Genomic DNA, 26,068 nt, shown 5'->3' on the forward strand with positions numbered 1-26,068 from the left:
AGCATAAGATCAAATTCTGTAACATGTACTATAACAGTATTGTTCATAATATTGTTCAAATAGATCCCGAGTGGATCTTTTGTAAGAGAAATCGTATATCCTTTTTCCAGAGTTGCATACTAAGAGAGATTTAACTTGGTATAATTTATGTAAATTTTTTGGGTGTATATATAATACATTTTTATTACCCCATATAACATGTGTATGAATTAATAAATCTTTAGGAATCAATAAATCACTGATAATAATAATAATAATAATAATAATAATAATAATAATAATAATATACTTTACAAAAAAAATTGTTAAAAAATAGAAAGTAGAATGAATTTTTTAATACTGGCCTATTTACTTTAATATAAATTTCAAGCTTATTCGAACTCAAATTGAAATGAGATTCAGATTTTAGAGATTGGTAAAAACAATTAAAAATCTAGAAAAATGGGGAAAACAAGAGTTTAATAATAATAATAATAATATTATTATTATTATTATTATTATTATTATAAATTATGTCGATATATATATATAAAAAAATGGTTGATTTTTAGATAATTCTGACAATGATTAAAGTCCTCTAATTTAAAGATGCTGAAGTATAAAGCAGCAGACAAGAGTTGAAAAGTTCTATAAATCCATTCCTGATTTGAGCCAAGTGCAAGAGAACCTTGCTATTCCAATCATCAATATATATATATATATATATATATATATATATATATATATATATATATCATCATGCTCAAAGAGGTTTTAAAAAACTACAAAAATACTAGCCATTTTTATCAATAATAATAATAACAACAACTTTTTTTAAAAATAAGAGATTTTTAAAAATATATATATATAATCTAATAGTTTTTAATAAAATAAATAATATATATATATATACACTTGAAGCTTCAAAAGTTTTTTTCTTTTTCTTTTTTTTCCGCTCCCAATCAACACAAAGCATTTGATAAAATGGTTTTAGAGTTATTTTGATGAATAAAATCACTGTTAACATTCTATATTTCAACCATTAACTTTGAAAAACAAAACTAAAATTTGTGAGTAGAGGTTTTTTTTATTTATTTTTAATATATTTTCATTCTCATTTAGGAATTCACTTATCTGTGAATAATCACATCAATAATAATGATTTAGGTTTTTCATTTACATCCATAGCCTTGCAAAGTCCCTAAATTGCGTCTTTATCATATGCTCTTTTCACATGAATATATATAATTTAACAGTTTTATAGTTGAAATAATATTTAATTTTCATTTATTATTAAATGGCAATTATTAATAATTTAATATAAAGGTAAAGTTTCAAATTTTGTTAATGAATTATTCTGAAGTGTGTGTTTTTCTTAAACTTAGAACCTCAAAAATATCATGTTGGGTCAACCATTGAATAGCCCAATGGTATGACACCAAAGTATAAGGGAGAGGTCATCGGTTTAAATCCCTCCCCGGCAGTACTGTTTACCGTACTATTCATATATTGTTCACCCGGGATTCTTATACTATTCTCATCATGTACATATATTATACATCCGGGTTCAAGATCTTGCTTTTAGATCTGTTTATATTACATATAAAAAGGCGACATTTGTCGTCTATTATTCAAAAATATCATGTTGGCCTTTCAAACATATAAATGTCCTCATTTTGATTTTTCATCAATATATTAACTTTTATTATTTTATAACACTTCAACTTAAGCATAACATCACGTGAAAAAAAAAAAAACCTACAGTCAATGATAATAATGTTTTTTATTAAAAAGAAAACACATATACATACATTTATTTGCACACGGAAAAGAAAAAAGATAAAGAATTTGATACCACCAATTATTAACAAAAAGAATAAATATCATGAATGAGACATTTAATTTGAATGAGGCATTAGTTGCAAAATTTTAGTTACATACGGAAAGAATAAAACATCATGAATTAGATATTTTGTTTGGACGAGTGATTAATTTCAAATTTCACTTTCATACGTAAGAGTAAATATCATGAAGAGACATTTATAATTTAGAGGTTTTATGAATATATGCATGTAAAATAAGTTGGATTAAAGATAACAAATGGTCAAAGTTTAGTTCATTGTTCTTCAAAATGCATGGCTCAAGTATGAAAACTAATTTTATCTTTTAGACTAGTGATTTTTTTTTTTAGTCGCTTTGCCTATTACGATAAGTAGTAACGTAATAAAATACGATTTTTGAATGATGTGACATTTGACAGAATAATCAAATGAAACATTTTTCCACGTAATTACTTATATAATAAACTGAGATTCTGAAGTAGTGTGACAATTCAAATGAACAAATGAATAGGGTATTTTGACACGGAAGTTTTCAAAATTATTATTTAAAATTTTTTTTTAAAAAAAATTGATTTTATTAAGGTGAAGTACTACCTATCATATAAGAAAAGCCAAAAATAAATATTTTAATTTCATAATTAAAGTTTCAGTGTTTTCAATAAAATAAACATCATGATCATAATATAACATGGAGGACAATAATATAGAAATCAACATAACAAAACTACTACGAAATCGAATATATTGCATAATTTTGGTCGTTAAAATAAATATTTTTTGCAAGTTTAAAGACCAAAACAAAAAATGTGGAAATTTTCAAATAAATTAGTGGCCTTAATAAAACTAATTAAATAAATAAATAAATATAATGATAACGATATATAATATTAGATGTATAAATAAATGAGAATGTTAAGGAACAAATGAACTCGAACCGAAAGTGAACCGAAAAGTTCGAACCGAACCGGTTTTGGTTCGGTTTTTTTATTTAGGGTCCGGTTCAAACCTCTGTCTGATGGAATGGACCGTCTCGATGGCCACGGCCGCGATCCCTGGCCTCAGCTCCGGAGGCGCCGGCCGAGATTCGCCGGCGAAGGAGAAGCTCTTCGGCCGCGCTCCTCCTCTCCCTCTACTTCTTCTCCGAGCTCGCAACCTCCGCAGTGTCCGTGCTCGCTCCCGTGCCGTCCTTTTCGCTGTGCTCTCTCTTCTCCTTCTCCTTCTCTTGTCTCGCCACTTGAGCCCTTTCGTGGCTTGGAAAAACCCTCATGCTTCCTCCGCTTCAGTTCCCTCGAGGTATTGGCTTTTCTAATGGAGGCCAACTTGGTGTTTTTGTTTGAGTATAGTGGGGCTATTTTTAGTGTGGTCAATAGAAATCAGCAGAAAAAAATTAGATTTTTTTCAGATAATTTTTGGTAGTGGGGTGAATTAGGGTTGTGATTTTGTCTTTTGGTTGTTGTTGAGTGGATGTGTGCATCGTTTGGTTGTTTTAGTATTTTGGTTTTTTAAATGGAAGTCAACTTGATGTTTGTTTGATTGTATTAGACCTATTCTGTGTGTTTATTAGAAGTCAATGGAGTGCAAATTAAAAAAAAAAAAAATGATTTTTAGGAGTATGGTAGTGGGTTGAATTGAGATGGTGACTTCTTGCTCTTAGATTGGTGTAGATGGTAATTGGAGATGTGGTAATCTTGGTTTTGTTGATTAATAATGGTTTGGATAATCACTTTGGAACTGGTGAAGTTGTAGTTTTGTTTACAATTTTCAAATTGATTGCTTGGATTATGGTTAAATTCCTAATGATCAAATAAAGTGTAGATCAGTTTATTGTGTATTTGTTGGAATTTAATGGTTGTATAAGCAACCGGAGCAATAGGAGCTTGGATAGAACTTGAGGAAGTAGTCAGATTATTGAAGTTCTAAGTCTGACTGAATTATCTATTATTTAGTTTAGTTCTGGTTGTAGTCAAAGCTAATTATATCTTACCATATGCTTTATTCATAGCTTTGTTCCTTTTCTTTAATCTTTTATTGCCGTCATGAAACCTTTTATCTGTTAGAATTGAAATGCCTGGTTGTCGATGGTTTCTGAGTAGGGGTGGTTATGCTGTGCTGATTAACACTTGGAAGCGTAATTCTCTTCTCAAGCAAGTCGTGTCCCATTATGCATCGTGTAGCCGGGCTGAAGCTATACATGTTGTATGGAGTGAGATTGATCCTCCATCAGATGGTCTTAAATCACATCTCGAAAAGCTTGTATCATCCAAGTCCCATGGTGTACACAAGCCTAGTTTCAGGTTCGAGCTGTGTGAAGAGGACAATCTGAATAACAGATTTAAACCAATTGAGGACCTCAAAAATGATGCCGTTTTCTCAGTTGATGATGATGTGATTGTCCCATGCTCCACATTGGATTTTGCATTCACTGTATGGCAGAGCGCTTCTGATACAATGGTCGGTTTTGTTCCTCGCACACATTGGTTGGTTAAGAAGGTGAGTTACACTCTTGATGCTACGATACAATCATTTTAAAGATTTATTAGTATATCTTTCGCTAATCTTCTCATCGTATGCAAATTCTGCTTTCTAGTTTTTTATTTACTCCGCTCATTTATGTTTTTGGATGATTTATTGTTCAAGCTTTACCAGAGACTTTTCTTTTATTCTCCGAAATTGACTATTGGAATTATTTTGAGAAACATGAATATATTACAATGTTTTGACACGGTATTTTGCAAAACTGAAGGATGGTTTAGCGTATTATACATACGGGGGCTGGTGGTCAGTGTGGTGGATGGGTACATACAGTATGGTTCTTTCTAAAGCGGCATTTTTCCATCGGAAGTACTTGGATTTGTACACGCATAAGATGCCCTCATCAATTCATGATTATGTAACAAGGGAAAGGTCTGCTATTTGCATTGATTACATGCCTTCATTTTTCATCACAAATGATGATCTTCATACGCAATCTATTTCCTTATTAGCTTCCCCTCTCACAGGAACTGTGAAGACATCGCGATGTCATTGCTCATAGCTAATGCAAGCGGAGCACCACCAGTCTGGGTTAAGGGTAAGAATTGATGCTAGTATCGATATAGATATAAATGCATTTTTGGTTCTTGAATATATTTAGGTCTATGAAAGGACCAAAACTACTCATTCTGTCATTGTTGAGGGACTAGTCCTGTACACTTCTTATTGGTTTAAGTACCATGATGAACATGTTTTCAGTTTAGCACCTACGTGAATAGTACACCTCCGATCTTTATTTTTTTATCGCACTCTCTTGTATTTCAAGACTGGCTTGCTGAATGTTGCATGGCTCTTTACAATGCATTGTTGTAATCTATCATTGTTTCATTCATGTCGGTTGCATGTTATCAAGAGCCTTCTTAATATGACTTCATTATCCATCATCATAAACTCTGTGAAGTCGTTCTGTTTACCATTATTGCCTTATTATTCAAAGAAGCTGCCTGTGCTCTTTATTTGCATTGATTGGATAATGATTGAGGACTTTATGAAGCACCGATAAATCTTGGAAATGTTTTTAATCCTCATCTACCCTTGCAACTTGTTCTTCACAGGAAATTTATACGAGATTGGTTCGTCTGGCATCAGCAGTATGAAAGGGCACAACGAGAGGCGGAATAAATGTCTGAATGATTTCATTTCTCTGTATGAAACCATGCCTTTGGTATCAACCAGCATGAAAGCCGTCGACACCAGACAAGAATGGTTCTGGTAGCATTTGAGCTATATCATATTTTCCGGCGAAGGTGGTCGAAGTTCTCAACCATACTAATGCAACTGGAGGTTGAAGTTCTCAACCATACTAATGCAACTACTGATCTCCAAATTTTTACTCATTGAGAAGCTTTGCTTGATATACATTGAGTGTAAACTAATTCAGGCTTTATAAAGAAAGAGCTTGTTGTTGTAGTGTATCTTATTGTGACCGAATAGTGAGTAATATATATATATATATATATATATATATATATATAGAAAATAATGTATATTTTCTTTCAGGGCATTTATGTCTCTTGTTCGTTATGAACGTACTTGATATTAAATTTTTCACAATTTTGAGAAAGGATTTGAGTTCCTTTTTCAATTTATTTTTTAATTTTTGGTTGGGCAATAACTTGAAAACACTCCAAATATTAGTAATTAATTTTACAAAGTTTTTATTAATTGTGAAAATTATTATTATTATTATTATTATTATTATTATTAGACAATTAAGATAAGTTCCGCTGCATTAAGTGGTTGTCAAAATATACAAAGGTACAATGATACATAGTTAGAGTAATTTATTGATCACTTAAAAATTTATTAATTTGATTATGTGTCATATGGGGCAATGAAGAACACGTGCACATCCAGAAGGTTTTCAGGAACTAATGTGAGCTAATAAATTTTTCATATCATATAATCTTGAAGGAGATACAATACTTCCCCACAGGAAGATCTCATTCCAGGAGATATCAAAAGACAGATGAAGCTATGGCGAGCATGTGCAATCTCCACTGATTGAAAGAGAACTTGCCCCACAATTGCTGACAACCAAAGATGTCAAATGGTGCTAGAAACAAAGATCATGAAGGTATATATTGATCAGTACATGTTCCCTATGTACTGTCCTTTTCCAAGTCTTATCTCACAGATGCCAGCCACCGAATCTCACATGAAGCAAATCTGTTCATGGGCAAGAGTAATTACTTAGAAGAGTAATTTTTTGAAATCATCATGATTATCTTTATAGGTTTGTAACTGTAGCAACAGTAGTTTTACTGTTGAAGAGCATGCTTGTAATTAATAGGTTTGGTAAGTGTCATGTTAGCTACATGACAATTAGGTATGTGTCTTGTAAGCTATAGTTAAGTTTGGTATGTGTCTTATCACAAATAGTTAGGACTTGGAGCCTATATAAGGCCCCCTTGGGTTGTAAGGTGAAGGCATCCGAAAAACCATCCTTGAAACCACCCTTAAGGTCTCTCTTGCTTCTAGCTCTCATGCTCCCTTCCCTCTAACTCTCTCTAAGCTTCCGTCCTAACCGTTACTTCACCCCGGATGACCCCCGGAGTAAGTTGAAAGGCATCCCCAACATCCACGTCCCTGATGGACAAAATCATAAACAGTACTTACCTCGTGCAAACAGTGATTAGAAAAAAAAACTACTCAATACAAATTTAAACTTCAATTTTTTTATTTTTAATCAAAACTTAAATACACTAACATGTTGCCTATTCTAGTTCAATTTTTTATTTTGATATTTCAACAACAACAAAAAAATATCAACTTTCTCTGTCAAACTTGGATGTATTAATTGGATTATTTCATGTTGGCCTTAAACTAAACAAAAAATATATATTTTTTCATTAAAATCAATTCTCTATATATTTATATTCTTAAAAAATATCCATGATTTATTTATAAATTGATTATATTCCTAGTATAATATATATATATATATATATATATATATATATATATATATATTCATTTTACTCCAAATTAGAACATTAAAATCACTTTATTTTAACATCATATTAATAATAATTACAATTAAATATTTCATTATTTAAGAAAAAAATCTTGAAATAAAACTAATTAAATAATAATAATACTAATTAATTAATTAATTAAAAAAGGGTGAGCCAAAACCCCCCTTTCGAGAACAAGCCTTCAGCTCGTCTGAGCCTCGTCATTCTTCTGGCGTCGCCGTTGGTCGCGCTCGGCGGCAATCGAAACCCTAGAAATTCCGGCCCGGAAGAGAGATGAGGAAGAGAGATCTAGGGATTCTACTCCTCTCCGCCCTCGCTATCTTCTTCACTCTCCAAGTAAGACCTCGAAATTTCTCTCCTTTTCTTTTTTTTTTTTCTTGAATTTTCAAAACTCTTTCTTTGATTCGCGTTGTAGTTTTCGATGCTAATCACTTGTTGTTTGAATCGCAGCAAGAAGGTGATTTCTCGTTCAAGGAGGCGTGGTTCCATCTCTCCGATGAGTACCCGATCAAATACGAAGCTGAGCGCCTCCCGCCGCCGATTGTCGCTGATCTCAATGGCGATGGGAAAAAAGAAGTCCTTGTTGCCACTCATGATGCTAAAATACAGGTACCCATTTCTTTTGGTTGATCCTTGACGAAATTTTCTTGAATCTTTGGAGGCGGTGTTGGATATATAAGATTTTATCTTGATTCTTGATTAAGATTGCCAAGCTCTATATTTTATGTGTTGTTGTTGTATTCTTTGGAGTTTAATACTACTCATTATCTACAACCAAAATCCCCCATTTCTTCTTTAAAGTTATTGAAGCACATTTTTTTTTTCAACTCTAAAAACAATTTCCAATTTCAAAACCAACTGCATTTTCAGAAATCTGAACACGGACAGTGAAAACTGAAACGAAATTTGCTAACTTGAAAATGTTTTTGTGATCTAACTCTACCCTATTCTACTATAGTCTGTCTAGACGCCATGCCAAGCACAAGTGGCCCATGCTTGCTGCATATTGATGCTTATGCAGTAGCTTACTGCCTTTTGATTGTTTTTCCATCCTTTTTGAATCTATATTAATTGAATTCAGGTTTTAGAGCCCCATAGTAGACGTGGGGATGAAGGATTTAGTGAAGCACAAGTGTTGGCTGAAGTTTCCTTACTGCCCGATAAGATCCGTGTTGCTTCTGGAAGGCGTCCTGTTGCTATGGTAACAGGTGTTATTAACCGTTTTTATAAACATGGGGAAATAAAGAAGCAGGTTTTGGTTGTAGTCACATCAGGTTGGTCAGTCATGTGCTTTGACCACAACCTCAAAAAGCTGTGGGAAAATAATTTGCAGGTATTAATAACTAAAGGTTTCACAATTCATTCACTGTTTGATTTGTGTGTCAGCAATTTTTGTTCTGGTATATTTTAGAGACTCATTTATTATAGATTTTTCTATAAACCATGGCAGGAACATTTTCCACATGGGTCTCATCATCGTGAGATAGCAATTTCTATAAGCAATTATACATTGAAGCATGGAGATTCTGGATTAGTTATCGTAGGAGGGAGAATGGAAATGCAACATCAAGTAAGTTGCTTCTTTATACTAATTTCTTACCATGGCATACAAGTTTTAATAGGGTTGGACCCTGATTTATTTTTCCTTGTGATACTTAAAGTCTATTTATTCTACATCATGATATTTGACAAATGGGTATTGCCATGATTGTTAAAAATATGTTTTGCATTTGAAGATGTCTTTCTGCCATCTGTAATCATTATGGTTCTGTTTAGAAGAATCTACGCATAAAACTGTGCCTATAAGCCATAATACTAGTCATTATTTTTTAAAATAAAAGGTTATTAATGTTGTATTTCAACCTTTGCTTTCGTAGGAGTCTCAGGTTGCTTGTTTTGGAAACAGTTAAGCTCATCCTGCTTTCGTGATTCTTGTTTTTTTACTTTGCTGTGTGCTTGCATGTCCTGATCTTTGCTCAGTAGTTGGTAACTTTTGGTTGTTGAAATAAATGTTGTGTGTTTGCCTCTGTTGATCCATCCTTGTTTTTTTTCTTTTTTTAGCGTAACAGTTAGTGATCTTTCTCAGGCCTTGGAGAGGATTTCCCCTCCCTGCCCTTTGTACTACCCTAGAATTATCTGATTCCTTCATTGGGGAATTTCTTGGAATCCTTTTGAGCACCAATGAGCTGATGTCTGTTGTCCAATAGTCGTTGGGGGAATTTTTTGCCTTTATTTTCAAGTGAAAATTAAATAGCAAGTTATAAGGTTGGAGATTTCCTTTTTTATGAAGGAATTTTCTTTTATCCTTTGTGAATTGCAACATTTGCATGCACCTTATTTTACTTTTTATCTGCATTTGTCTAAAGAGTCATGTTCTATTATTTTTGTGTCTGTAATAAAATTATGTATGTGGCTTGATATTAATTTTATTTATATTTAACTTGTCTCTTTCTCATATTTTTCTCTTAATTTTAACCTTTTGTATAATCTTGCCTCACAGATTGCAATGTTAATGATTGGTCCTCTTTTATGTTTTTAAATATTATAATAAGTGGCTATTGTAAGTCTTAGATTACAGATTAATAATTAATGATTATTCATCTGATTAAATATGGTAGAGTACCATGGATCTGTTTGAGGAGACATTGGCCTCTGAGAAAAGTTCTGAATCCCAACGCCGGAGTGCAACTGAGACGGAGGTATGTATGACTTTTGATTTTCTTTTACACTTGAGACAACTGTAATTTACGGCTATATTTCTGCATGTAAACATGTTAACCAACTATTCAAATTCAAAAACTTTTTCGATACTGTGCTTTTAAAAAAGAAAGAAGGGGGTGGGTTTGGTTAACAATTCATATTCAAAAACTTTTTCAATACTGTGCTTTTAAATAAAAAAGAATACTTCTCTCTGATTTTGCGTATTGTTGGTGACCATTAGGTAGCTTCACAATTTTGCTTTATTTTTGTGAATTGAAATTCGAGAATCTCGGTTATGTAGTCGGCTGGTGATAGTTAAAGAAAATTTCTTTGTTGGTATCATGGAAAACGTCTTCATCCATTCTTCCCCTACATCCAAGACACAGATAATATTCTCTCTTTCTTACCATCTCATGGTAATCTTCATCGTTATTCTCAGCTGCCTGGGTTGGATCTATATTCCATATTTTCAAGTTTGGAATGAATCACCAGATTCCCTGGTTCTCTTAAGTTTTAAGGGCATGCTATAATGGCCTTTATCTCCATGTTCCCTATGTGTGAGTGTGAAGTTTCCATCTTTCTTCCAAGCTTAACTAAAATCAGAAACATTGGGATAGAAATTTGTACATGTTTATTTTCTTGTACATGTTCAGTTCCTGATGCCGTTGGTCCTTGATAAATTACCTTGACTTGAATACACATGTTTTGTTATTGAAGCAGTATCAATAACTGTTTAAACTGTTTTTCTTGTGACTACTGGTCATATGCATCATTTATACTTATGATCTAAGTGTATGCAGGCATCTGGAGATTCACCAACTGTAGATCTACGACACTTCGCTTTTTTTGCTTTTGCTGGTCAAAGTGGGTCACTTCGATGGAGTCGAAAGAATGAAGTATGTAGCTTTCCTCATTATATATGTCATGCTAGAAAATCTTGTTGATTGTGGTTCAAAACTTCCAATGCAATTTTTTCAGTTCATGATTTGGTCTACAAACACATTGATCTGTGATCTAGCCCATGATATGATGCTAAGAAAATGGCTTTAACTTATGTTCTACTAAAATAAAGCCAGTGATTTGGACTTTTAGGACATTTTTTAAGAACCAGAGGGAATGGAAGAAAAAGCTTCTTTTGGTTCTTTCATTTAAAGAACTTGAATTATTAAATGCCCAAGAATCTGAGCTGTCCATGAGAATCACATTCCCTAAATTCCCTCTTGGAAGGTGGCACTGTTAAATTACCACTTGGGTGGGAATATAACAAAATTTATATTTACTTCTTTATCAACATATCCTTCTAAGGGTATTTAGGTAATATAGTCATTTACTATGTTACATTCCAGGCAACTATGAAGCACACCAATTAACTCAACAAAACATACTAGGGCATGTAATGATAGTTAGATACTAAGGTATCTGGCATAGTATTATTACACGACTGCTTGCAGCAATTTGATTTTATTACAGAAGTTCCTAGTGTCAAGGCTTGGCAAATTTGCTTGATTTGTCCTATAATTCCAGTTACTTCCCTTTTTGTCAAAGATTAAACCACTAACTTAAAAATTGCCTTTGTATTATCAACTCATCTTGTGTTTTTGTTGCTGCAGAACATAGAGGCTCACTCCTCGGATGCTTCACAGCTGATCCCACAGCATAACTACAAACTCGATGTTCATTCTTTAAACAGTCGTCATCCTGGTGAGGTATGCTTCTGTAACTAGGAATCGGTGTTATCCATTCTGAAGTTTCTGTCAGTCTCATTCTTAATAACCTAGAAAATGCACTACGACATACCATTTGTTTTTTTTTTCATTCTCATTAGCATTTCTTGTTAGATTTGTCATTTTCTTGTATGTGTGTGATCAATGCTGCTGTGATCTAGATTTTTGTTTCATGAAGGATGAAATACAATGCAAACAAATTAAATTGAAATTTAGTAGTGTGTCTTCTAATGACTCATGCATAATCTTATTGATCTTTTTCTGTGTTTTCTGTAACTGGGAATAAATGCCATGATCCTAGGTCTGCTACCCCATTCCTTTAAAATTGAATTGCTTCCATCGTTCCTGCAGTCCTCTTTCAAATATCGAACCATATGTTTATGCCTTTGTATGCTAGGACTGTTGAAATCTTCTGACATAAATCGGTGCAACTCTTGGAAGTACCTTAATCCTGCCTAGATATTGAATTTGTGTATGAGTTCTTAATATGAGGCATTTTAACATGCAGTTTGAATGCAGAGAGTTCAGGGAATCTATTCTTGGAGTCATGCCTCATCAATGGGTAAGCATATAGGCCTTCACATATTTAATTGAGACTGAAGAATGTCACTTTCCTATGCTGTATTTGTGATGTAACTAGGATAGGCGAGAAGATACTCGTTTTGAGCTGGCTCATTTCAGAAGACACAAGAGAAAATCATTGAAGAAAACACCCGGAAAAGTGACAACAAGCCCCTTCCATAAGCCTATGGAAAACCATCCTCCTGGAAAGGATCCATCTAACAAAATTGCAAATCTTATTGGGACAGCTGCAAATTATGCTGGGTCTGCAAAAGCTAACAAGGTAAATTCGGCTAATGACATGTCATATTCTGTGCATTAACCTTGACGTTAATTGCTTAAACATTACTTAGCTTGCTGTTAACAATTAAAAATAATTCAGAAATATACACTCATGAACTGCAGGATCAATGTAAAAAGAAAACGGGAAGCAATTAATTCCATGTGATGTTGTTAATGCATTTAGTTCCATATCAAATCAACCACCTTTTTTGAGAAATTTGTTAGCTGTAGGAATATGTCTAGCTGGGCAAGGAAGACTTAATTCCTTTGGACTACTTGTGACTATTTATTGTGTTACTCATTTTATTTGTCATCTTGGCGAGTTTTAAATGGGGTGGTTAAATATTTGCCTTACAAAATTTTGTATATGCACTTTTTATCTGTCTTCTGGTTTGTTTTCATTTACTGAGTAGTGATTTCTTTATCTATGTAGGGAGTGCATTATATTCCAACCATCACAAATCATACTCGACTTTGGTGGGTCCCAAATGTGGTTGTTGCACATCAAAAGGAAGGAATAGAGGCTGTTCATTTGGCTTCTGGTCGAACCATATGCAAGGTATAGGTTATTGCCAGTTTAACTCCATGTACTTTCTTGTGTTTGTGTATAAATAGACTCATCTTGCATAGCTTCATTACTTGTAGAATCTAATGTGTGTATCAAAATCCCTAAGCTAATTGAGCCTAGTTGAGTTAAATTTGTAGCCCAAAGCTCATCATCATTAATCTTTTGTAGGTTAAGGTATGTATGACTTCTTAATCTCCGACTAGAAGCTTTGAAAACAATTATTTATTTATTATTTATGTTTTTAGAGTCATTCTAATGTGTATTTTACCATCTCTACAATGAAGACTTGCAATAACACTCCCTCCTCAAATGAGAGGTCCAGGGTTCAAGGCAGATATATGCCAAAATATTTTGTCTATATTTCTCAAAAAAAATTTAAAAAATAAATAAAATAAAAAATAGTCAGAATAAAGAGGTATTTTGATAGCGCATGTGTGTGTGAGAGCGAGAAATTGATCCTGATCTTTTGTTGCATAGGCAGACAACTGAAATATGCTTTCTTTTTGTTTGAACTTTCTGCTTGGGACTGAAGGGTGACTTGATCAATTGCATGGCAAAAGATAACCAGAATGATCTAAATTTAGAATTATTTATTTCCTAATGTTTGAATGACAATGGGCTGAACATATCAATTTTGATGGGATGTAATCTTCCCTAGTGACAATGATGTTAGTTGCATGCAACTCTTTCAGGATTTCGGCTTGATCAATCTCTAAGCTGGAGCCTTTAAGTTGAGCATTCACAACATGAAAATTGATTTAGGTTATCAGAATTAATGGATTATTCAGATCAAAGTGAACTATTCATCCATACATACATAGAATAAGGGCTACATGAATTTGTTGCAATGGCCCAAATTTGTAGTCTAATGTTATCTGAATCATCAGGATTTCATGTGCAATTTGATGGATGGTTGACTAGCTCAGATGAGATGTTAACTATCTAATATCTAATTATTTAGATCTTACTGTTTGCTTTTTGATTTTCAGTTTCTGGTACTTGTTGACTGTAATCTAATGATATATATGTGATTGCACACCTCTGTTTTATACTTTATTAAATTCCAGCCAGTTATAGATTATTTTACATTATTTTATTTCCTTATAACATTCTTTTAACTCTCGGTCATCCTCAGTAAGTTTTGTTGTATTCATTGTCAGCTTCATCTTCCAGAAGGAGGCCTTCATTCTGATATAAATGGAGATGGAGTTTTAGATCATGTTCAGGTGCAAAAAGTTTTTAACCTTTCTTCTGGTTCTTACCAGCTATATTGACTGTCTAAAATTTTCCATTATAAGCATGTTTTTTGTATATTTTATATCTTGTGAGTTATATTGCACAGATTATTCTGCCATTTTGTGCATTTAATTTCACCACAAATATCATTCCTCCTGCATTAAGTTCCTTCTCGTCCATGATATGTGGAATCATGATCAAATTTTTCATCAAAACACCTTTTTCATCATGTCAATCGACACTTATCAGCTCTGTGTCCTATGTAACATCAAGACCCGGTAGTATCATTAACATGTGAGCTTCCATCTGTTTACACAGCTATATACTGATAATAACCATTTATGTTTTGTTATGGTAACTGTCAAAGGTCATTAAGTTGGACTCATGGACTCAACTTGGTATAAAATTTGATGCCTGAACATGTCTAGGATGCTTGATGCTTGTAATATTGGTAATTAACCATTGTTTTTAAAAAAATAACTTTGCCGCATGATATTGTTTAAGCTTGGCAGTAGTTCTTTTTGTCTGTAGATTTTCTGAGATTTTCAGAGCAGTCAATTTGAAAGTTGCAGCAGCTTAATATTAATTTCTTTCGACTTGTGAGTTATCTTAGAGCTGAGGCAGATCATTTATCAGCTACACAATTGTTCATCCTTGAAGGTTTGGTCCAGCAATGAAAATCATTTGTCTTAATGGAACAAAGAAAATTCTTTAGTAAACTTCTGAGAACTCACTGTATTGTGATGACTCTGGTACAAAATTGTTTTTATGGATAATAGAGCTAGTGTATCAATGTGGACCTTAAGCTTGTAATGCCAATTAAATCATTATAGTTGAATTGGTACGGCAATAAGCTTGCCTGCTTAAGAAAAACTCGTAATAGTTAAAAGTACCAAAGCAACTCATCACAAAACTGGTTTGCTTGGGAGTATGGTTTGGACAAAGCATCACTTGGACAAGATATTCAGGAACAAGCCCTTGATATTTATGATCATGGTTATGATAATTTTCAAATTTAGTCAGAGAAACATTATTTTGCATTCGTTAATCGATCTGGTAATATAGGTTGTTGGGGGGAATGGTGCTGAGCAAGCTGTTGTGAGTGGCTCTATGGAAGTGTTGAAACCATGCTGGGCGGTCGGCACATCCGGCGTACCAGTGCGTGAACAGCTATTCAATGTTTCAATCTGCCATCATGCCCATTTCAGTCTTTTCCATCATGGCGAATTCGCCAGAAGTTTTGGAAGAAATACTGATGCAGGTTTGCTAGAGGTGGCAAGCCCTATCTTGATTCAGAGGGATGACGGGCATAAGCATCGGAAACGAAGCCATGGTGATGTCATCTTCTTGACAAACAGAGGCGAGGTTCGTATTACTTTTATCTGCTTTTCTTCGACTGCCATCCCTCAAAACAGACTCTGAATTTAAATTTCATATCCATTTCAGGTTACCTCATACTCATCAAATTTGCATGGGCACGACGCCATCTGGAGATGGCAGCTCTTAACTGGCGCAACTTGGTCTAATCTTCCATCACCGTCCGGGATGACGGAAGCCACTGTCGTGCCAACGTTAAAGGCGTTCTCCCTCGGAAAATTCAGCAAGCAAGAGATTATAATTGCTGCCGGCGATCAAGAGGCCGTGGTAATATCCCCAGAAGGCAGCCAACTAGCCACCTTCGATTTGCCGGGCCCTCCAACCCACACACTAGTGCTAGAAGACTTCTCCGGCGACGGTTTAACAGATGTCATTGTTGTGTCTTCCAGCGGAACTTATGGTTTTGTGCAGGTGAGGCATCCCGGAGCGCTCTTCTTCAGCACCCTCGTCGGTTGCCTTATCGTTATCATTGCAGTGATATTTGTTTCCCAGCACCTAAATTCGGTCAACAAGAGCAAACCTAGGGCTTCAACTGATTACCGGTGAAATGCGAAGGCCTTGTTTTATACAATAAAAGAGAGAATGCTACACACCAGTAAATCTAAAAGGGCAAAACTATGAATATTATTTAGTGATGCTGGTGATTAAATTGTACTTTTATTTTTGTAAAATTATAACTAACTAAAGAAGGTTTTTTTTTAGTGTTTTTGTACTAAGATGCAACCTTTGGATTGTAAGTTATGTTGAGCAGATGTTTTGTGTTGCATGGGCTTCTTCAACCAACATGAACTTCAAAAATTGTTAAAAATTGTTGCTCTGATGAAGTGATGAGTTGGTGTCTGATATTATCTGTCATGCTTGTGTTACTGATAGTTTCAGGAGAAATTTGCAGAGATGGTTTAGAGATTTATCTTTTGTTTAAAATATTATGGTTCCTTGTAAATCCTTCAAAACCAAAAAGAAAAAATTATAAAAAAAAATCTGAGTCTTTTTGAAACAGTGAATTTTATTTTACTTGTTTTATTTTTCTCAAAATGAGTGGTTAATTAAAAAAAAAAAGTGAGAATTTGCATAAATCTCAGCAGAGAAAGTGGGTGTGACACTGTGCACATGTGGGCTTTAAGAGCATTTGTACATAATGCCACACTCCACAATTTTCTCCACAATTTTCTCCACTGTCATGCAAGGGCAATGATAATATTTTTTCATATTTGTCATGACTTGGTGGTAGGTGGAGAGAGTTAGTGGGGGTTGGTGGTAATATTTTATATTATGTTAGAGTAGATGTCACCTACTTCATCACTGAGCCATTGGATCAAAATGATTTTAGCTCTTGATTTGTTAAGTGAAGGGCGATATAAATGCTTCATGACAATTGTAAAGACACACAATAGTGCTTCATTACAAGCATTTATTATACAAGAGAGATTTCTCTTTATCTTCTTGCTTGTTTATTTGCTTGTGTTCTTACATATTTATTTTCTTGCTTACTTACTCTACTTTCTTGCTAAGTTTATATTTTTCATTTTTGCAAGTTTGTAATTCTTAAGTAATCTAAGAAAGAAAGCTGTCTTGGTTTGGTTTGAACTTTGAACAAACACTTGAAGTGTGAACAAAAATCAACTAAAGGCTGCATGAAACCTTGAACGAAATAACAAATTCGTGACAATAATTATTATTCACACTCTTAAAAATATGTTTTCTCGTTATTTGGAAAAGATTTTAACAAGATCTGGATATGGATATCAATAAACTATTTCGTCATCAATAACAGTGAATTTTATTATTGGATCCCTTTAAAAGTTACATTAAGCAGGGGCTATTCTAAGCAATAGAGTTATCACAAAAACTAAAAAAAATTAAAATAGCTACATTAAAGTCGTTTTAATGATTTTAATACTTAATTAATATTCAATTAAAATAGATAATTGACTTGACTAGAAGTAAATCTTTGTGGCGTTGTGAGATTTTTTTATTATAAAATTAGATAAATTATATTTTATTCAATGCAAAAAGTACAAGATAAAATAGCAACAATGGATAATAGGTGAAGAACTACGGTAACCTCAATAAATGACAAAATTTAAATCCACCAGTAGAGGACAACGGTCCTTAGAGATACACTAACAATCACCAAATAATTATATAATAATTATATATATATATATATATATATATATATATATTTGCAAAGACAACAAATGATACCCATTAAAAGGTAATGAGACACACATATAATATTAATTCAGACAAAATTTAAAAAGCTTATTTACAAAGCGGATATATAGATCTAATTTGAAAACTCACTTAAAATCAAATAAATAAGAATATAAATTTTAATAAATCAGATCTTCAAACCTTAAACAAATATTTATAGAAGTCTAGAATAAAAATAAAATAATTAAATAAATCAAAATAATTATAAAGATATATAATAAAATTGAAATAATTATAAAATATTAAATAAAAACTACTTTAAAAAATTAAATTTAAAATCCTTAAATTATTTCAAAATTTCTTTAACCATGCTACGTCACTTACTAAGGAAACAAAGCAAAGCGGTACAACATAGAGATATATGTTATTCTATAAAGCTTACTAAGCAAAAAAAAAAAACAGCTCATCAACATAAACATATATATTTTATAAAATAAAGTACCAGACAACTGTAAATAACACACATACATATTAATTAATATAACAACAAAAAACAGGAAGCAAGATAAAACATATAAAAAGTCACACCAGTTTAATACTTGTTTGCATTAATTAATTAACTGCATGATAGTAGTACGTAGCAGCAGCATGAGTAGAACAAGTACTAGTACTGAAAACTTAATTAACTTATATATATATATATATATATATATATATATATATATATATATATATATAAGTTAATTAGTTAATTAATCAAGCCAAACGAAGATCATTAGAATTATAAGACATGATCCCATGAAGGTTTGGCTGGTTTGGTTGAACCCTGTAAGCATAAACATGAGACCCAGTTGCAGCAGCAGCAGCAGCAGCAGCAGCCAAATCAATTGCACACTCATAGTTATTTGGATCATTGTCCATAAATCCATAAGCTTGTTGCCCTTCTCTCATCTCCTGCAATTTAATTAACCAAAAATATAAATATTAATAAACCATTCTTTTGATCCTTCTTTATAATTTTCAAATTTTTTGATTAATTAATCATTATTTTAATAATGAACTTTATTTTGTTTCCAGTGTTTATATATGTTTAGTTGGAAACCATTGATCTAATATATGGATTAAATGAGACCTTTTTTATTTTATTTTATTTTATAAAGAAAGAATTTAGAAGTAATTCAATTTACATTGAACAAAGAGTTTAACAAGATTTTTATCATCCAATTAATCTTTCAATCATCTTCAAAACAGGTCATTAATTCTCTATAAGAAATTTTCTTTAATTATTTCTAATGTTCATTTACAAAAGTTATTATCTCTAACCACTTAAACATTAATATAACTTCAATCAACAATTTTTGTTTTCCAGAAGATGATAATTTAATAATAATAATAATAATAATAATAATGCATTGAAAAAGAAGAGCAGTTGACTGACCAGTTCACGTAGCAAGTGCTGATGAGCTTCATGGGAATTCTTCAGCTGCAACATATTAAAACTTAGAAATCTGAGATTGATTCTGTAAATAAACATCAACTACGGACATTCGTGGTTGAGTAGACTGGAGATTGACGAGAGAGATAGACAGAAAAGATTGATTTGGGGTTTTTTTTATATAGTTTAGTTGCTATAGGTACTAGTAAAAATAGGTTTAGACGGTTATGATTTTTTGAGGTACTGTACCGAAATTCATTGAACTGTTTAGATCAAAATACTAAATACTGTATATCATAACTTTCACGCACAATAATACTTTTTATCCAAACAGTGATATCCAACAGTGAAAAATCAACGTTAGTAGATAATGAAATCTATGGACGTTTTTAGAAACTTGGACTATATATATCCAACCTTGAATTAATTAAATGAAAGTTTGTCACATCATCATAAACACGAACAACATTTTCTTCAGAAATTCTAATTTGAAAATATGCATCAAGAATAATAAAAAAAAAAATTTAATCAATGCACAAATTAATGGTTTTCTGTTGTTTACTAAAGTCTTTCATTCAATACTTCATATCCATTCATTTAATTTGAGATTATAAGTTTTCAAAGATAGTAACAAACTTGTTCATTTTATGATTTCATGTGACTCATACAAAGCTAAGAAGAAAAAAAAAAACAGCTCAAATGTTTAAACTAGCAAGGAAAGAATAAATTATTTTATACATAATTCTCGAACGGACCTCGATGATTATAACATCTAATGCAATTTTAGACGCTAAAACGTCTTTAATTTCGACAATTATTTTACATATTCAGAGGAGTATGCAGTATAAATATATATACATATATATATATACTTCATTTATTTTTAGTTTTAGTATATCATTCTAACAAGTCAAGAACTAGACATTAGGATATAAAGGAGAAAGTGCAAAGAATAAAAACTAACAATGAAATATTTGCCAGTAAATGAATTTTATCCTTCTTTGGTTGGCTTATAATTTATGCTCCTATTTTTTGTATGTATATTAGAAAGCTACATTCTTACTTTTTTCCTTAATCACAATCTTTTTCTTTGAGATATTTACCAAGTATCTAAGTACTGTTGAATAATTTTAAGCCAATGTATGAAAGAATAACAAGAGGGGGAAAAACATAAGAATGTGAACATGTTAAAAGTTGAATATAATGTGCATGAAATATATATATAAATATATTATTACCTTCTTCTTGTAGGTATCAGTCTGTGTGGTAATAACATGATACTGCAAACACCAAACAATTAAAACCAAAAAGAAAAACTCATGAATTATTTGGAAATTAATTAAAAAAAAGCAAAAAAAAAAAAAAAACTTAAGTACTTTATATTTATATATATGAACTTCATAATAACAAAACTATGAGTCTCTTTGCTTTAAACAGACATATAGCAACTAAATAATATGATTTATTCTTCACTTATTATCTTTCCTCTAAACATAATATTGTAATTCAATCATGTAATTTTGTATTGAAATAATTAAAAAAAAACATGCAAAAGTCCTTGTATGAATACCTTCATGAAGTCAAAAATCAGAACTAAAAGACTTAAAAAATGAGAAGAATGCATGTAGAGAATCTAATTTAAAAACTTCCAAAATTCTTAAATATTAATATTGCAAGGAGTGAAGCAAATCAGAAGAAACAAAAAAATACTGCAAATCATGTAATATATTCTTCATGACTTCACTCAGTAGTTAGTAGTAAATAAAAAAGAAAGAAAAAAGAAAAAAGAAAACCAAAAAGGAACACATTGCAAAGCTAGAGAGGAGTATTGTTCTTCATGAAGTCATAGATCAAAACTGAAAAAAAAAAGACTTAATAAAATGAGAAGATAATGATAAGGATTGACGACGAACTTTTCTTTGCCGAACAAGTTTCAAGGCTTCATCCACATTTTGCTCAAGACCGCGCAATTCATCGATGTTCAGTCCGTCTAATTCCTCCCCCATTCGCTGTCTATATCCAATTCAAATGCCATAAAAAATAAAGATCAAATTCATTTTCATATAACCATTATTCATATACATACGAACTTAAATAAAATAAGACAAATGTATGAAGACAACCTTATTTCCCTCCTGAGGTTGTGATTTATCTCCTTCAAATGATTTAGATTGCTTTGCATTCTCTAGTTTCATAAGATTAAAATAAATAAATAAATCATATAAAAGCAAACATATTCAAAAAGAAAATAACAAGAAAGGGATGAAACTTCTCACTTCATACTGTGAGTGCCACAAATCAATCCCAGTCACTTGTTGATACTGATCAAACATGCTCTTAGTACTACAACAAACCACAAAAAAACAACATCATTTAAAAAAAAAAAATTTTGATAATGAGATAATCAAAAGGTCACAATTAAGTTCAAATTGATAATCAAGAACTCATTAGTTTAACACAAACAAAAGAACAACATATGAAATCATAGATTGTTGATGAAAATTAAGGATATTAGTTCGACACACGTATAACAACAAAAACAACATTAGGTATATACATAAGTATACAATTTGTGGTCCAAAAGTCATAAATTAGTTCAACACAAAACAAAGAAATTAAACAACATGATGTGAAATGAAGAATTGATGATTAGAAGGTCACTATAGTTCAAAAAGAAACAATAAAAGCAACAAAAATAACATTATATTTTCTTTTATCAAAAGATCAAAAGATCCCATGTTAAACACAAAAATGAACAAAGCAATAACATACCAAATGAAAACTCAAAACTAACACCAAACAACAAAAAAACCAAGTAAGAACATCATTATCACATTAAAAAAACAAAAAACTAAACCATCAAAGATCAAAAGTTCACAACTTTAAGACCCAAATTAAAGAAGAAGAAGAAGAAGAAGACGAAGAAAAACATACTCAGAAGAAGGACTACAGTACTCAGCAAACTTTCCAGTACTGGAAAACATAACAATAGAAACCTCAGCATCACAAAGCACAGTCAATTCCTTAGCTTTCTTCATAATCCCTTGTCTCCTCTTTGAGTATGTCACCTGCCTGTTTGTTGGGTTCTCTATCTTCTTTATCTCTATCTTTCCCCTCCCCATCCTACCTAAAACCCTACAAGAAGAAGAAGAAGATGAACCTGAAGATGAAGATGAAGCTGAAGATGAAGATGAACCTGAAGATGAAGCTGAAGATGAAGAAGAAGAGGGTTTTGAAGGGATGGAAGTGAGAAGTGAAATTAGGGTTTGGTTGGGTTGCTATATATGGAAAGGAGAAAGGAAAAGAAAGGGTTTTCCGAAAACGGGTCGGGTTTTTTCAGATCCGTGAAAAGGATGGCGGGTACCCGATAACGTGCAGGGAGAGTTAATGCTGGCCACTCATCACTATCTCATTGTTTTGCGTGATGATGAAACCCTAGCCGTTGGATTAGTCTTTTTTTTAAAAAAATATTTATTATATATATATATATATATATAATTATAATTGAAGTGATATGTCAGTGAAAATAAAACCAGTGGTTATAGAGACGTTTGATAGATAAATATCTAACAGTCATTTCACTTGTTTTGGTTTTCTTGTCATTTAAGAGGCCAAACAATGTACTTCAATTTTCCTTTTTTTTATTTTTCTTTTTTTTATTATTTATCTTGTTTTTCCATATATTATTGTGATTTTTTTTTTATTTAAAGGGTTAAATTTTTGGTTCTAGTTTAATGATACACATAACAAAATAATGAGTAAATGTGTGTAAGCTAGAGTCTAGATATTTTTACTTAATCTTTTGGTCACTGTCGGATTTATTTATTTAATAATATGAATAAATTATTATATATAATTTATTTACGTCATAATCACTTTTTTGGATATAATCAAAAATACATTAACCGTTTATATAATTGTTATATTTAATTTTTATGTTTGGCTTATTTATTTGTTTATTTCGAATGTTAACAATGAATACTGATTTAAACATATTTATTAAAAACCATTTATATAACAAATGAGTTGTTATTTCATTCCCTCTCAATATATATATATATATATATATATATATATATATATATATATATATATATATATATATATATATATATATAATTTGCTTATTTTAAATCATAAATTTTTTTTTAGTAAACTTTATTTTAATTAAAAACAACAATCATAATTTTCTTTAAAAAAAAATTTGGAAGGAAAAAAAAAAAGTACAACCCAAACTCTCAAAAAAAGACATGAACAAAATAACAATTAGTAATGTGTGAAACTTCTTCAAACATAACTCCATCAAAGTACCAACAATTGACAATCAAAATGGCAAACTAAACTCAAAGCTCAAAGCTCAAAAGACATCAATGTTAAGCATGAAAAACCATCCGTGAACTTCCAATAAAAGCATACAAAAGAGTGAGTGACTGAGTGACTCACAAGAACCCTTTGTTTATGATAGCACACATGATAGATAAGTTATACAAGGCTATGTTTCAATGGTTTCATACCTTTTGATTGTGACTAGACATAGTATTTAGTTTGCCACTCTTTTTCTTTTTTTGGTATGTTTTAATATGCCCTTTTTCTCATATCAAATTGGTTAGGTTTGTGTGCACGTAGCCCACTTAGCTTGACTAGGTGTAGACACTTTATAAAACAAGTGAATGGAATAGTTAGTGGATAAAGAGATGTTAGCATGAACATTTCTTGCTTCATAAATTTGAAGGTACTAAACGCCGCATTTTTTGTGTACTTTGTCTGGTTTTCAAGCTTTTTATTTGTTTGATTGATTGATCTTGGGATGAGAGAAAGAGAGGGAAACAATGTTTGTAGATTTTTTTTTAATTTAAAAAATAAAAATGGTTTTTTTTTTGTTATTTTAAAAGTATTGTGTTTATTGAATTTTAAATTATTTATGCATAATCAAACTCAGGAAATGTGGGATCACATAATTGGGGCTATTGTTTGGAATGTGTGGCTAGACTAAAATGAGTGCATGTTCAATTTAATTCTTGTTTCAATGTCTTTGATTTTATTTATGATTTATCATATATTTCTTCTCTACATATTTGTAATTCTTGAAAAGGCTATGTTGGAGGACTCAGTTTCTTTAGTGAAGTGTAGACTGGATTTCTTAAGTTCGTATACTATTAAGTGAGTGATCCAGTGAGAGCTCATCACGCTTGGTATGTTGGTATGCCAATGACCTGCGGGTCTATTGGTACACGGGTCGCCGATAGAGCTCTCACTGAGTGGTGAGAGTTCGATTCTCTACCGGCGCACATTTCCTGAGTCGTGAATCACCGATTGTGTATGAGTGGTTCCAAAGACCCACGTGAGCTGGCCCTCGTCCCCCACTTATTCCACCGAGACTTGTGCATGTCCCACTGGGGTCTCTAGTGGGTTCGCCCCTCCCTCTTCCACTTGAAAAAGTGAAGTGTAGTCCGGATATTTTTATGTTCGTGTACTGTTAAGTGAGTGATCTAGAAGATGACTCATTACGTTAGGTATGTTAGTTTTTTTTCACCAAAATGATATGTGTTCTATATCTCTTAGATTTTTTTCTTTTTTGTTATTTCATTATGTCTCCTACTATGTTTTTTTCATAGCTAGTGGTAGTTTTTATCAGTCTATATTTTCCCCTTGTTCTCTTTCTGTATACTCTTTGTAACTTTATGTTATCTTAATATATTAATTGTTTATTTATTTTATAAAAAAAAATAAACAAGGGGTGGTGAGAAAATCATTTGAAAATATGTTATTTGAAACATGAGAAAATCAAAATTTTTACCAATATTATTTAATGGAAAACCATATATAAGATCATTCACTCACATTTAAGATCTAGTACAATAAATATATAGGGAAGAGGAAATTGTACAAGAAAAACACTTAAATACAATTGTACAACCACAAGACAAGAATTTACCTATTTTACCCAAAATTCAGGCTATATTCCCTGGTATGGTGAAACCATAATTCCATTATCTACGTAAAAATTATAATGATTTGAATATGATGTATATATGAAGTATATTAATTAAAAGAAACATAAAATATAAGCTGCTAATAAATTAAAGGGAAAATTTTACTAAATTATCTTGTGATTTGCCTCTTTACAAATTCGGGACCTGTGATTTGAGTTGTAATATTTTAATACCTGTAGTCTAAACTATTTGCAAAAAAGTGCCAAATGTTTAACTCTGTTAATTTAAACTTGAATTTACCTTATTGTTCTTATTTACATTATTAAAATTTGTACTAATTAAAAACTATTAATATCTACATCCAATTATAACTTGAAAGGTTTTTAAATACAATGCAAATATACCTAAATGGTTTTCATTAATACATGTTTTAATAATATAAATAAGAAAAAAAAAAGGTAAATTCAAGTCCATAATTAATGGAGTTTAACGTTTTGCCACTTTTTTTATAAATGGTTTAAACTACAGAGTACTAAAGTACTGCAACTCAAACCATAAGTGCCGAATTGATAAAAAGATAAACCGCGTGCACATGATAGTTTTATAAAATTCCCCCTAAATTAAATATGGGTGAAGTACATTTTTTACTCTTTGTATAATTTTATATGGTATATATTTGTCTTTCTAAATTACTTTTATGTATTTTGAATTATAGTTAATGGTAAAAATATATTTATATTTTTAAAAGTATATTTATTTGTCTAA

General features: G+C 31.6%; 3 protein-coding genes across 3 annotated transcripts; 2 read left to right on the forward strand and 1 right to left on the reverse strand.

Moving 5' to 3' along the window:
• Positions 1-2,734: 2,734 nt before the first annotated feature.
• On the forward strand, positions 2,735-5,824 carry LOC120271842 (glycosyltransferase family 64 protein C4). The gene is made up of 5 exons (XM_039278521.1): positions 2,735-3,113; positions 3,914-4,310; positions 4,564-4,724; positions 4,820-4,890; positions 5,408-5,824. The coding sequence occupies exons 1-5, from the start codon at positions 2,836-2,838 to the stop codon at positions 5,566-5,568; spliced, it is 1,068 nt and encodes a 355-aa protein (XP_039134455.1). The 5' UTR covers positions 2,735-2,835; the 3' UTR covers positions 5,569-5,824.
• A 1,667-nt stretch (positions 5,825-7,491) lies between these two features.
• On the forward strand, positions 7,492-16,602 carry LOC120272209. Its single transcript, XM_039278971.1, has 13 exons — positions 7,492-7,666; positions 7,781-7,939; positions 8,412-8,663; positions 8,781-8,900; positions 9,949-10,029; positions 10,831-10,926; positions 11,641-11,736; positions 12,263-12,316; positions 12,395-12,598; positions 13,031-13,156; positions 14,326-14,391; positions 15,467-15,766; positions 15,848-16,602. The coding sequence occupies exons 1-13, from the start codon at positions 7,604-7,606 to the stop codon at positions 16,322-16,324; spliced, it is 2,094 nt and encodes a 697-aa protein (XP_039134905.1). The 5' UTR covers positions 7,492-7,603; the 3' UTR covers positions 16,325-16,602.
• Positions 16,603-18,660: 2,058 nt separating this feature from the next.
• Positions 18,661-22,598, reverse strand: LOC120271971 (MADS-box transcription factor 16-like). The gene is made up of 7 exons (XM_039278666.1): positions 22,305-22,598; positions 21,647-21,713; positions 21,494-21,555; positions 21,284-21,383; positions 20,609-20,650; positions 19,374-19,418; positions 18,661-18,889 (listed from the first exon to the last, which is right to left on the reverse strand). The coding sequence occupies exons 1-7, from the start codon at positions 22,490-22,492 to the stop codon at positions 18,692-18,694; spliced, it is 702 nt and encodes a 233-aa protein (XP_039134600.1). The 5' UTR covers positions 22,493-22,598; the 3' UTR covers positions 18,661-18,691.
• Positions 22,599-26,068: the final 3,470 nt, after the last annotated feature.

Source organism: Dioscorea cayenensis, chromosome 11 (assembly GCF_009730915.1).
Source record: "Dioscorea cayenensis subsp. rotundata cultivar TDr96_F1 chromosome 11, TDr96_F1_v2_PseudoChromosome.rev07_lg8_w22 25.fasta, whole genome shotgun sequence".
NCBI classification, from domain to species: Eukaryota; Viridiplantae; Streptophyta; class Magnoliopsida; order Dioscoreales; family Dioscoreaceae; genus Dioscorea; species Dioscorea cayenensis.

Coding starts and splice junctions, on each gene's coding strand:
- LOC120271842 (XM_039278521.1), top strand. CDS start 2,836: ATGGAATGGACCGTCTCGATGGCCACGGCCGCGATCCCTGGCCTCAGC. Junction 3,114..3,913: donor TCCGCTTCAGTTCCCTCGAG/GTATTGGCTTTT, acceptor GTTTCTGAGTAG/GGGTGGTTATGCTGTGCTGA. Junction 4,891..5,407: donor ACCACCAGTCTGGGTTAAGG/GTAAGAATTGAT, acceptor TGTTCTTCACAG/GAAATTTATACGAGATTGGT.
- LOC120272209 (XM_039278971.1), top strand. CDS start 7,604: ATGAGGAAGAGAGATCTAGGGATTCTACTCCTCTCCGCCCTCGCTATC. Junction 7,667..7,780: donor CTATCTTCTTCACTCTCCAA/GTAAGACCTCGA, acceptor TTTGAATCGCAG/CAAGAAGGTGATTTCTCGTT. Junction 15,767..15,847: donor TCTTGACAAACAGAGGCGAG/GTTCGTATTACT, acceptor TATCCATTTCAG/GTTACCTCATACTCATCAAA.
- LOC120271971 (XM_039278666.1), bottom strand. CDS start 22,492: ATGGGGAGGGGAAAGATAGAGATAAAGAAGATAGAGAACCCAACAAAC. Junction 21,714..22,304: donor TACTGTAGTCCTTCTTCTGA/GTATGTTTTTCT, acceptor GGTTTGTTGTAG/TACTAAGAGCATGTTTGATC. Junction 21,384..21,493: donor AACCTCAGGAGGGAAATAAG/GTTGTCTTCATA, acceptor AATTGGATATAG/ACAGCGAATGGGGGAGGAAT.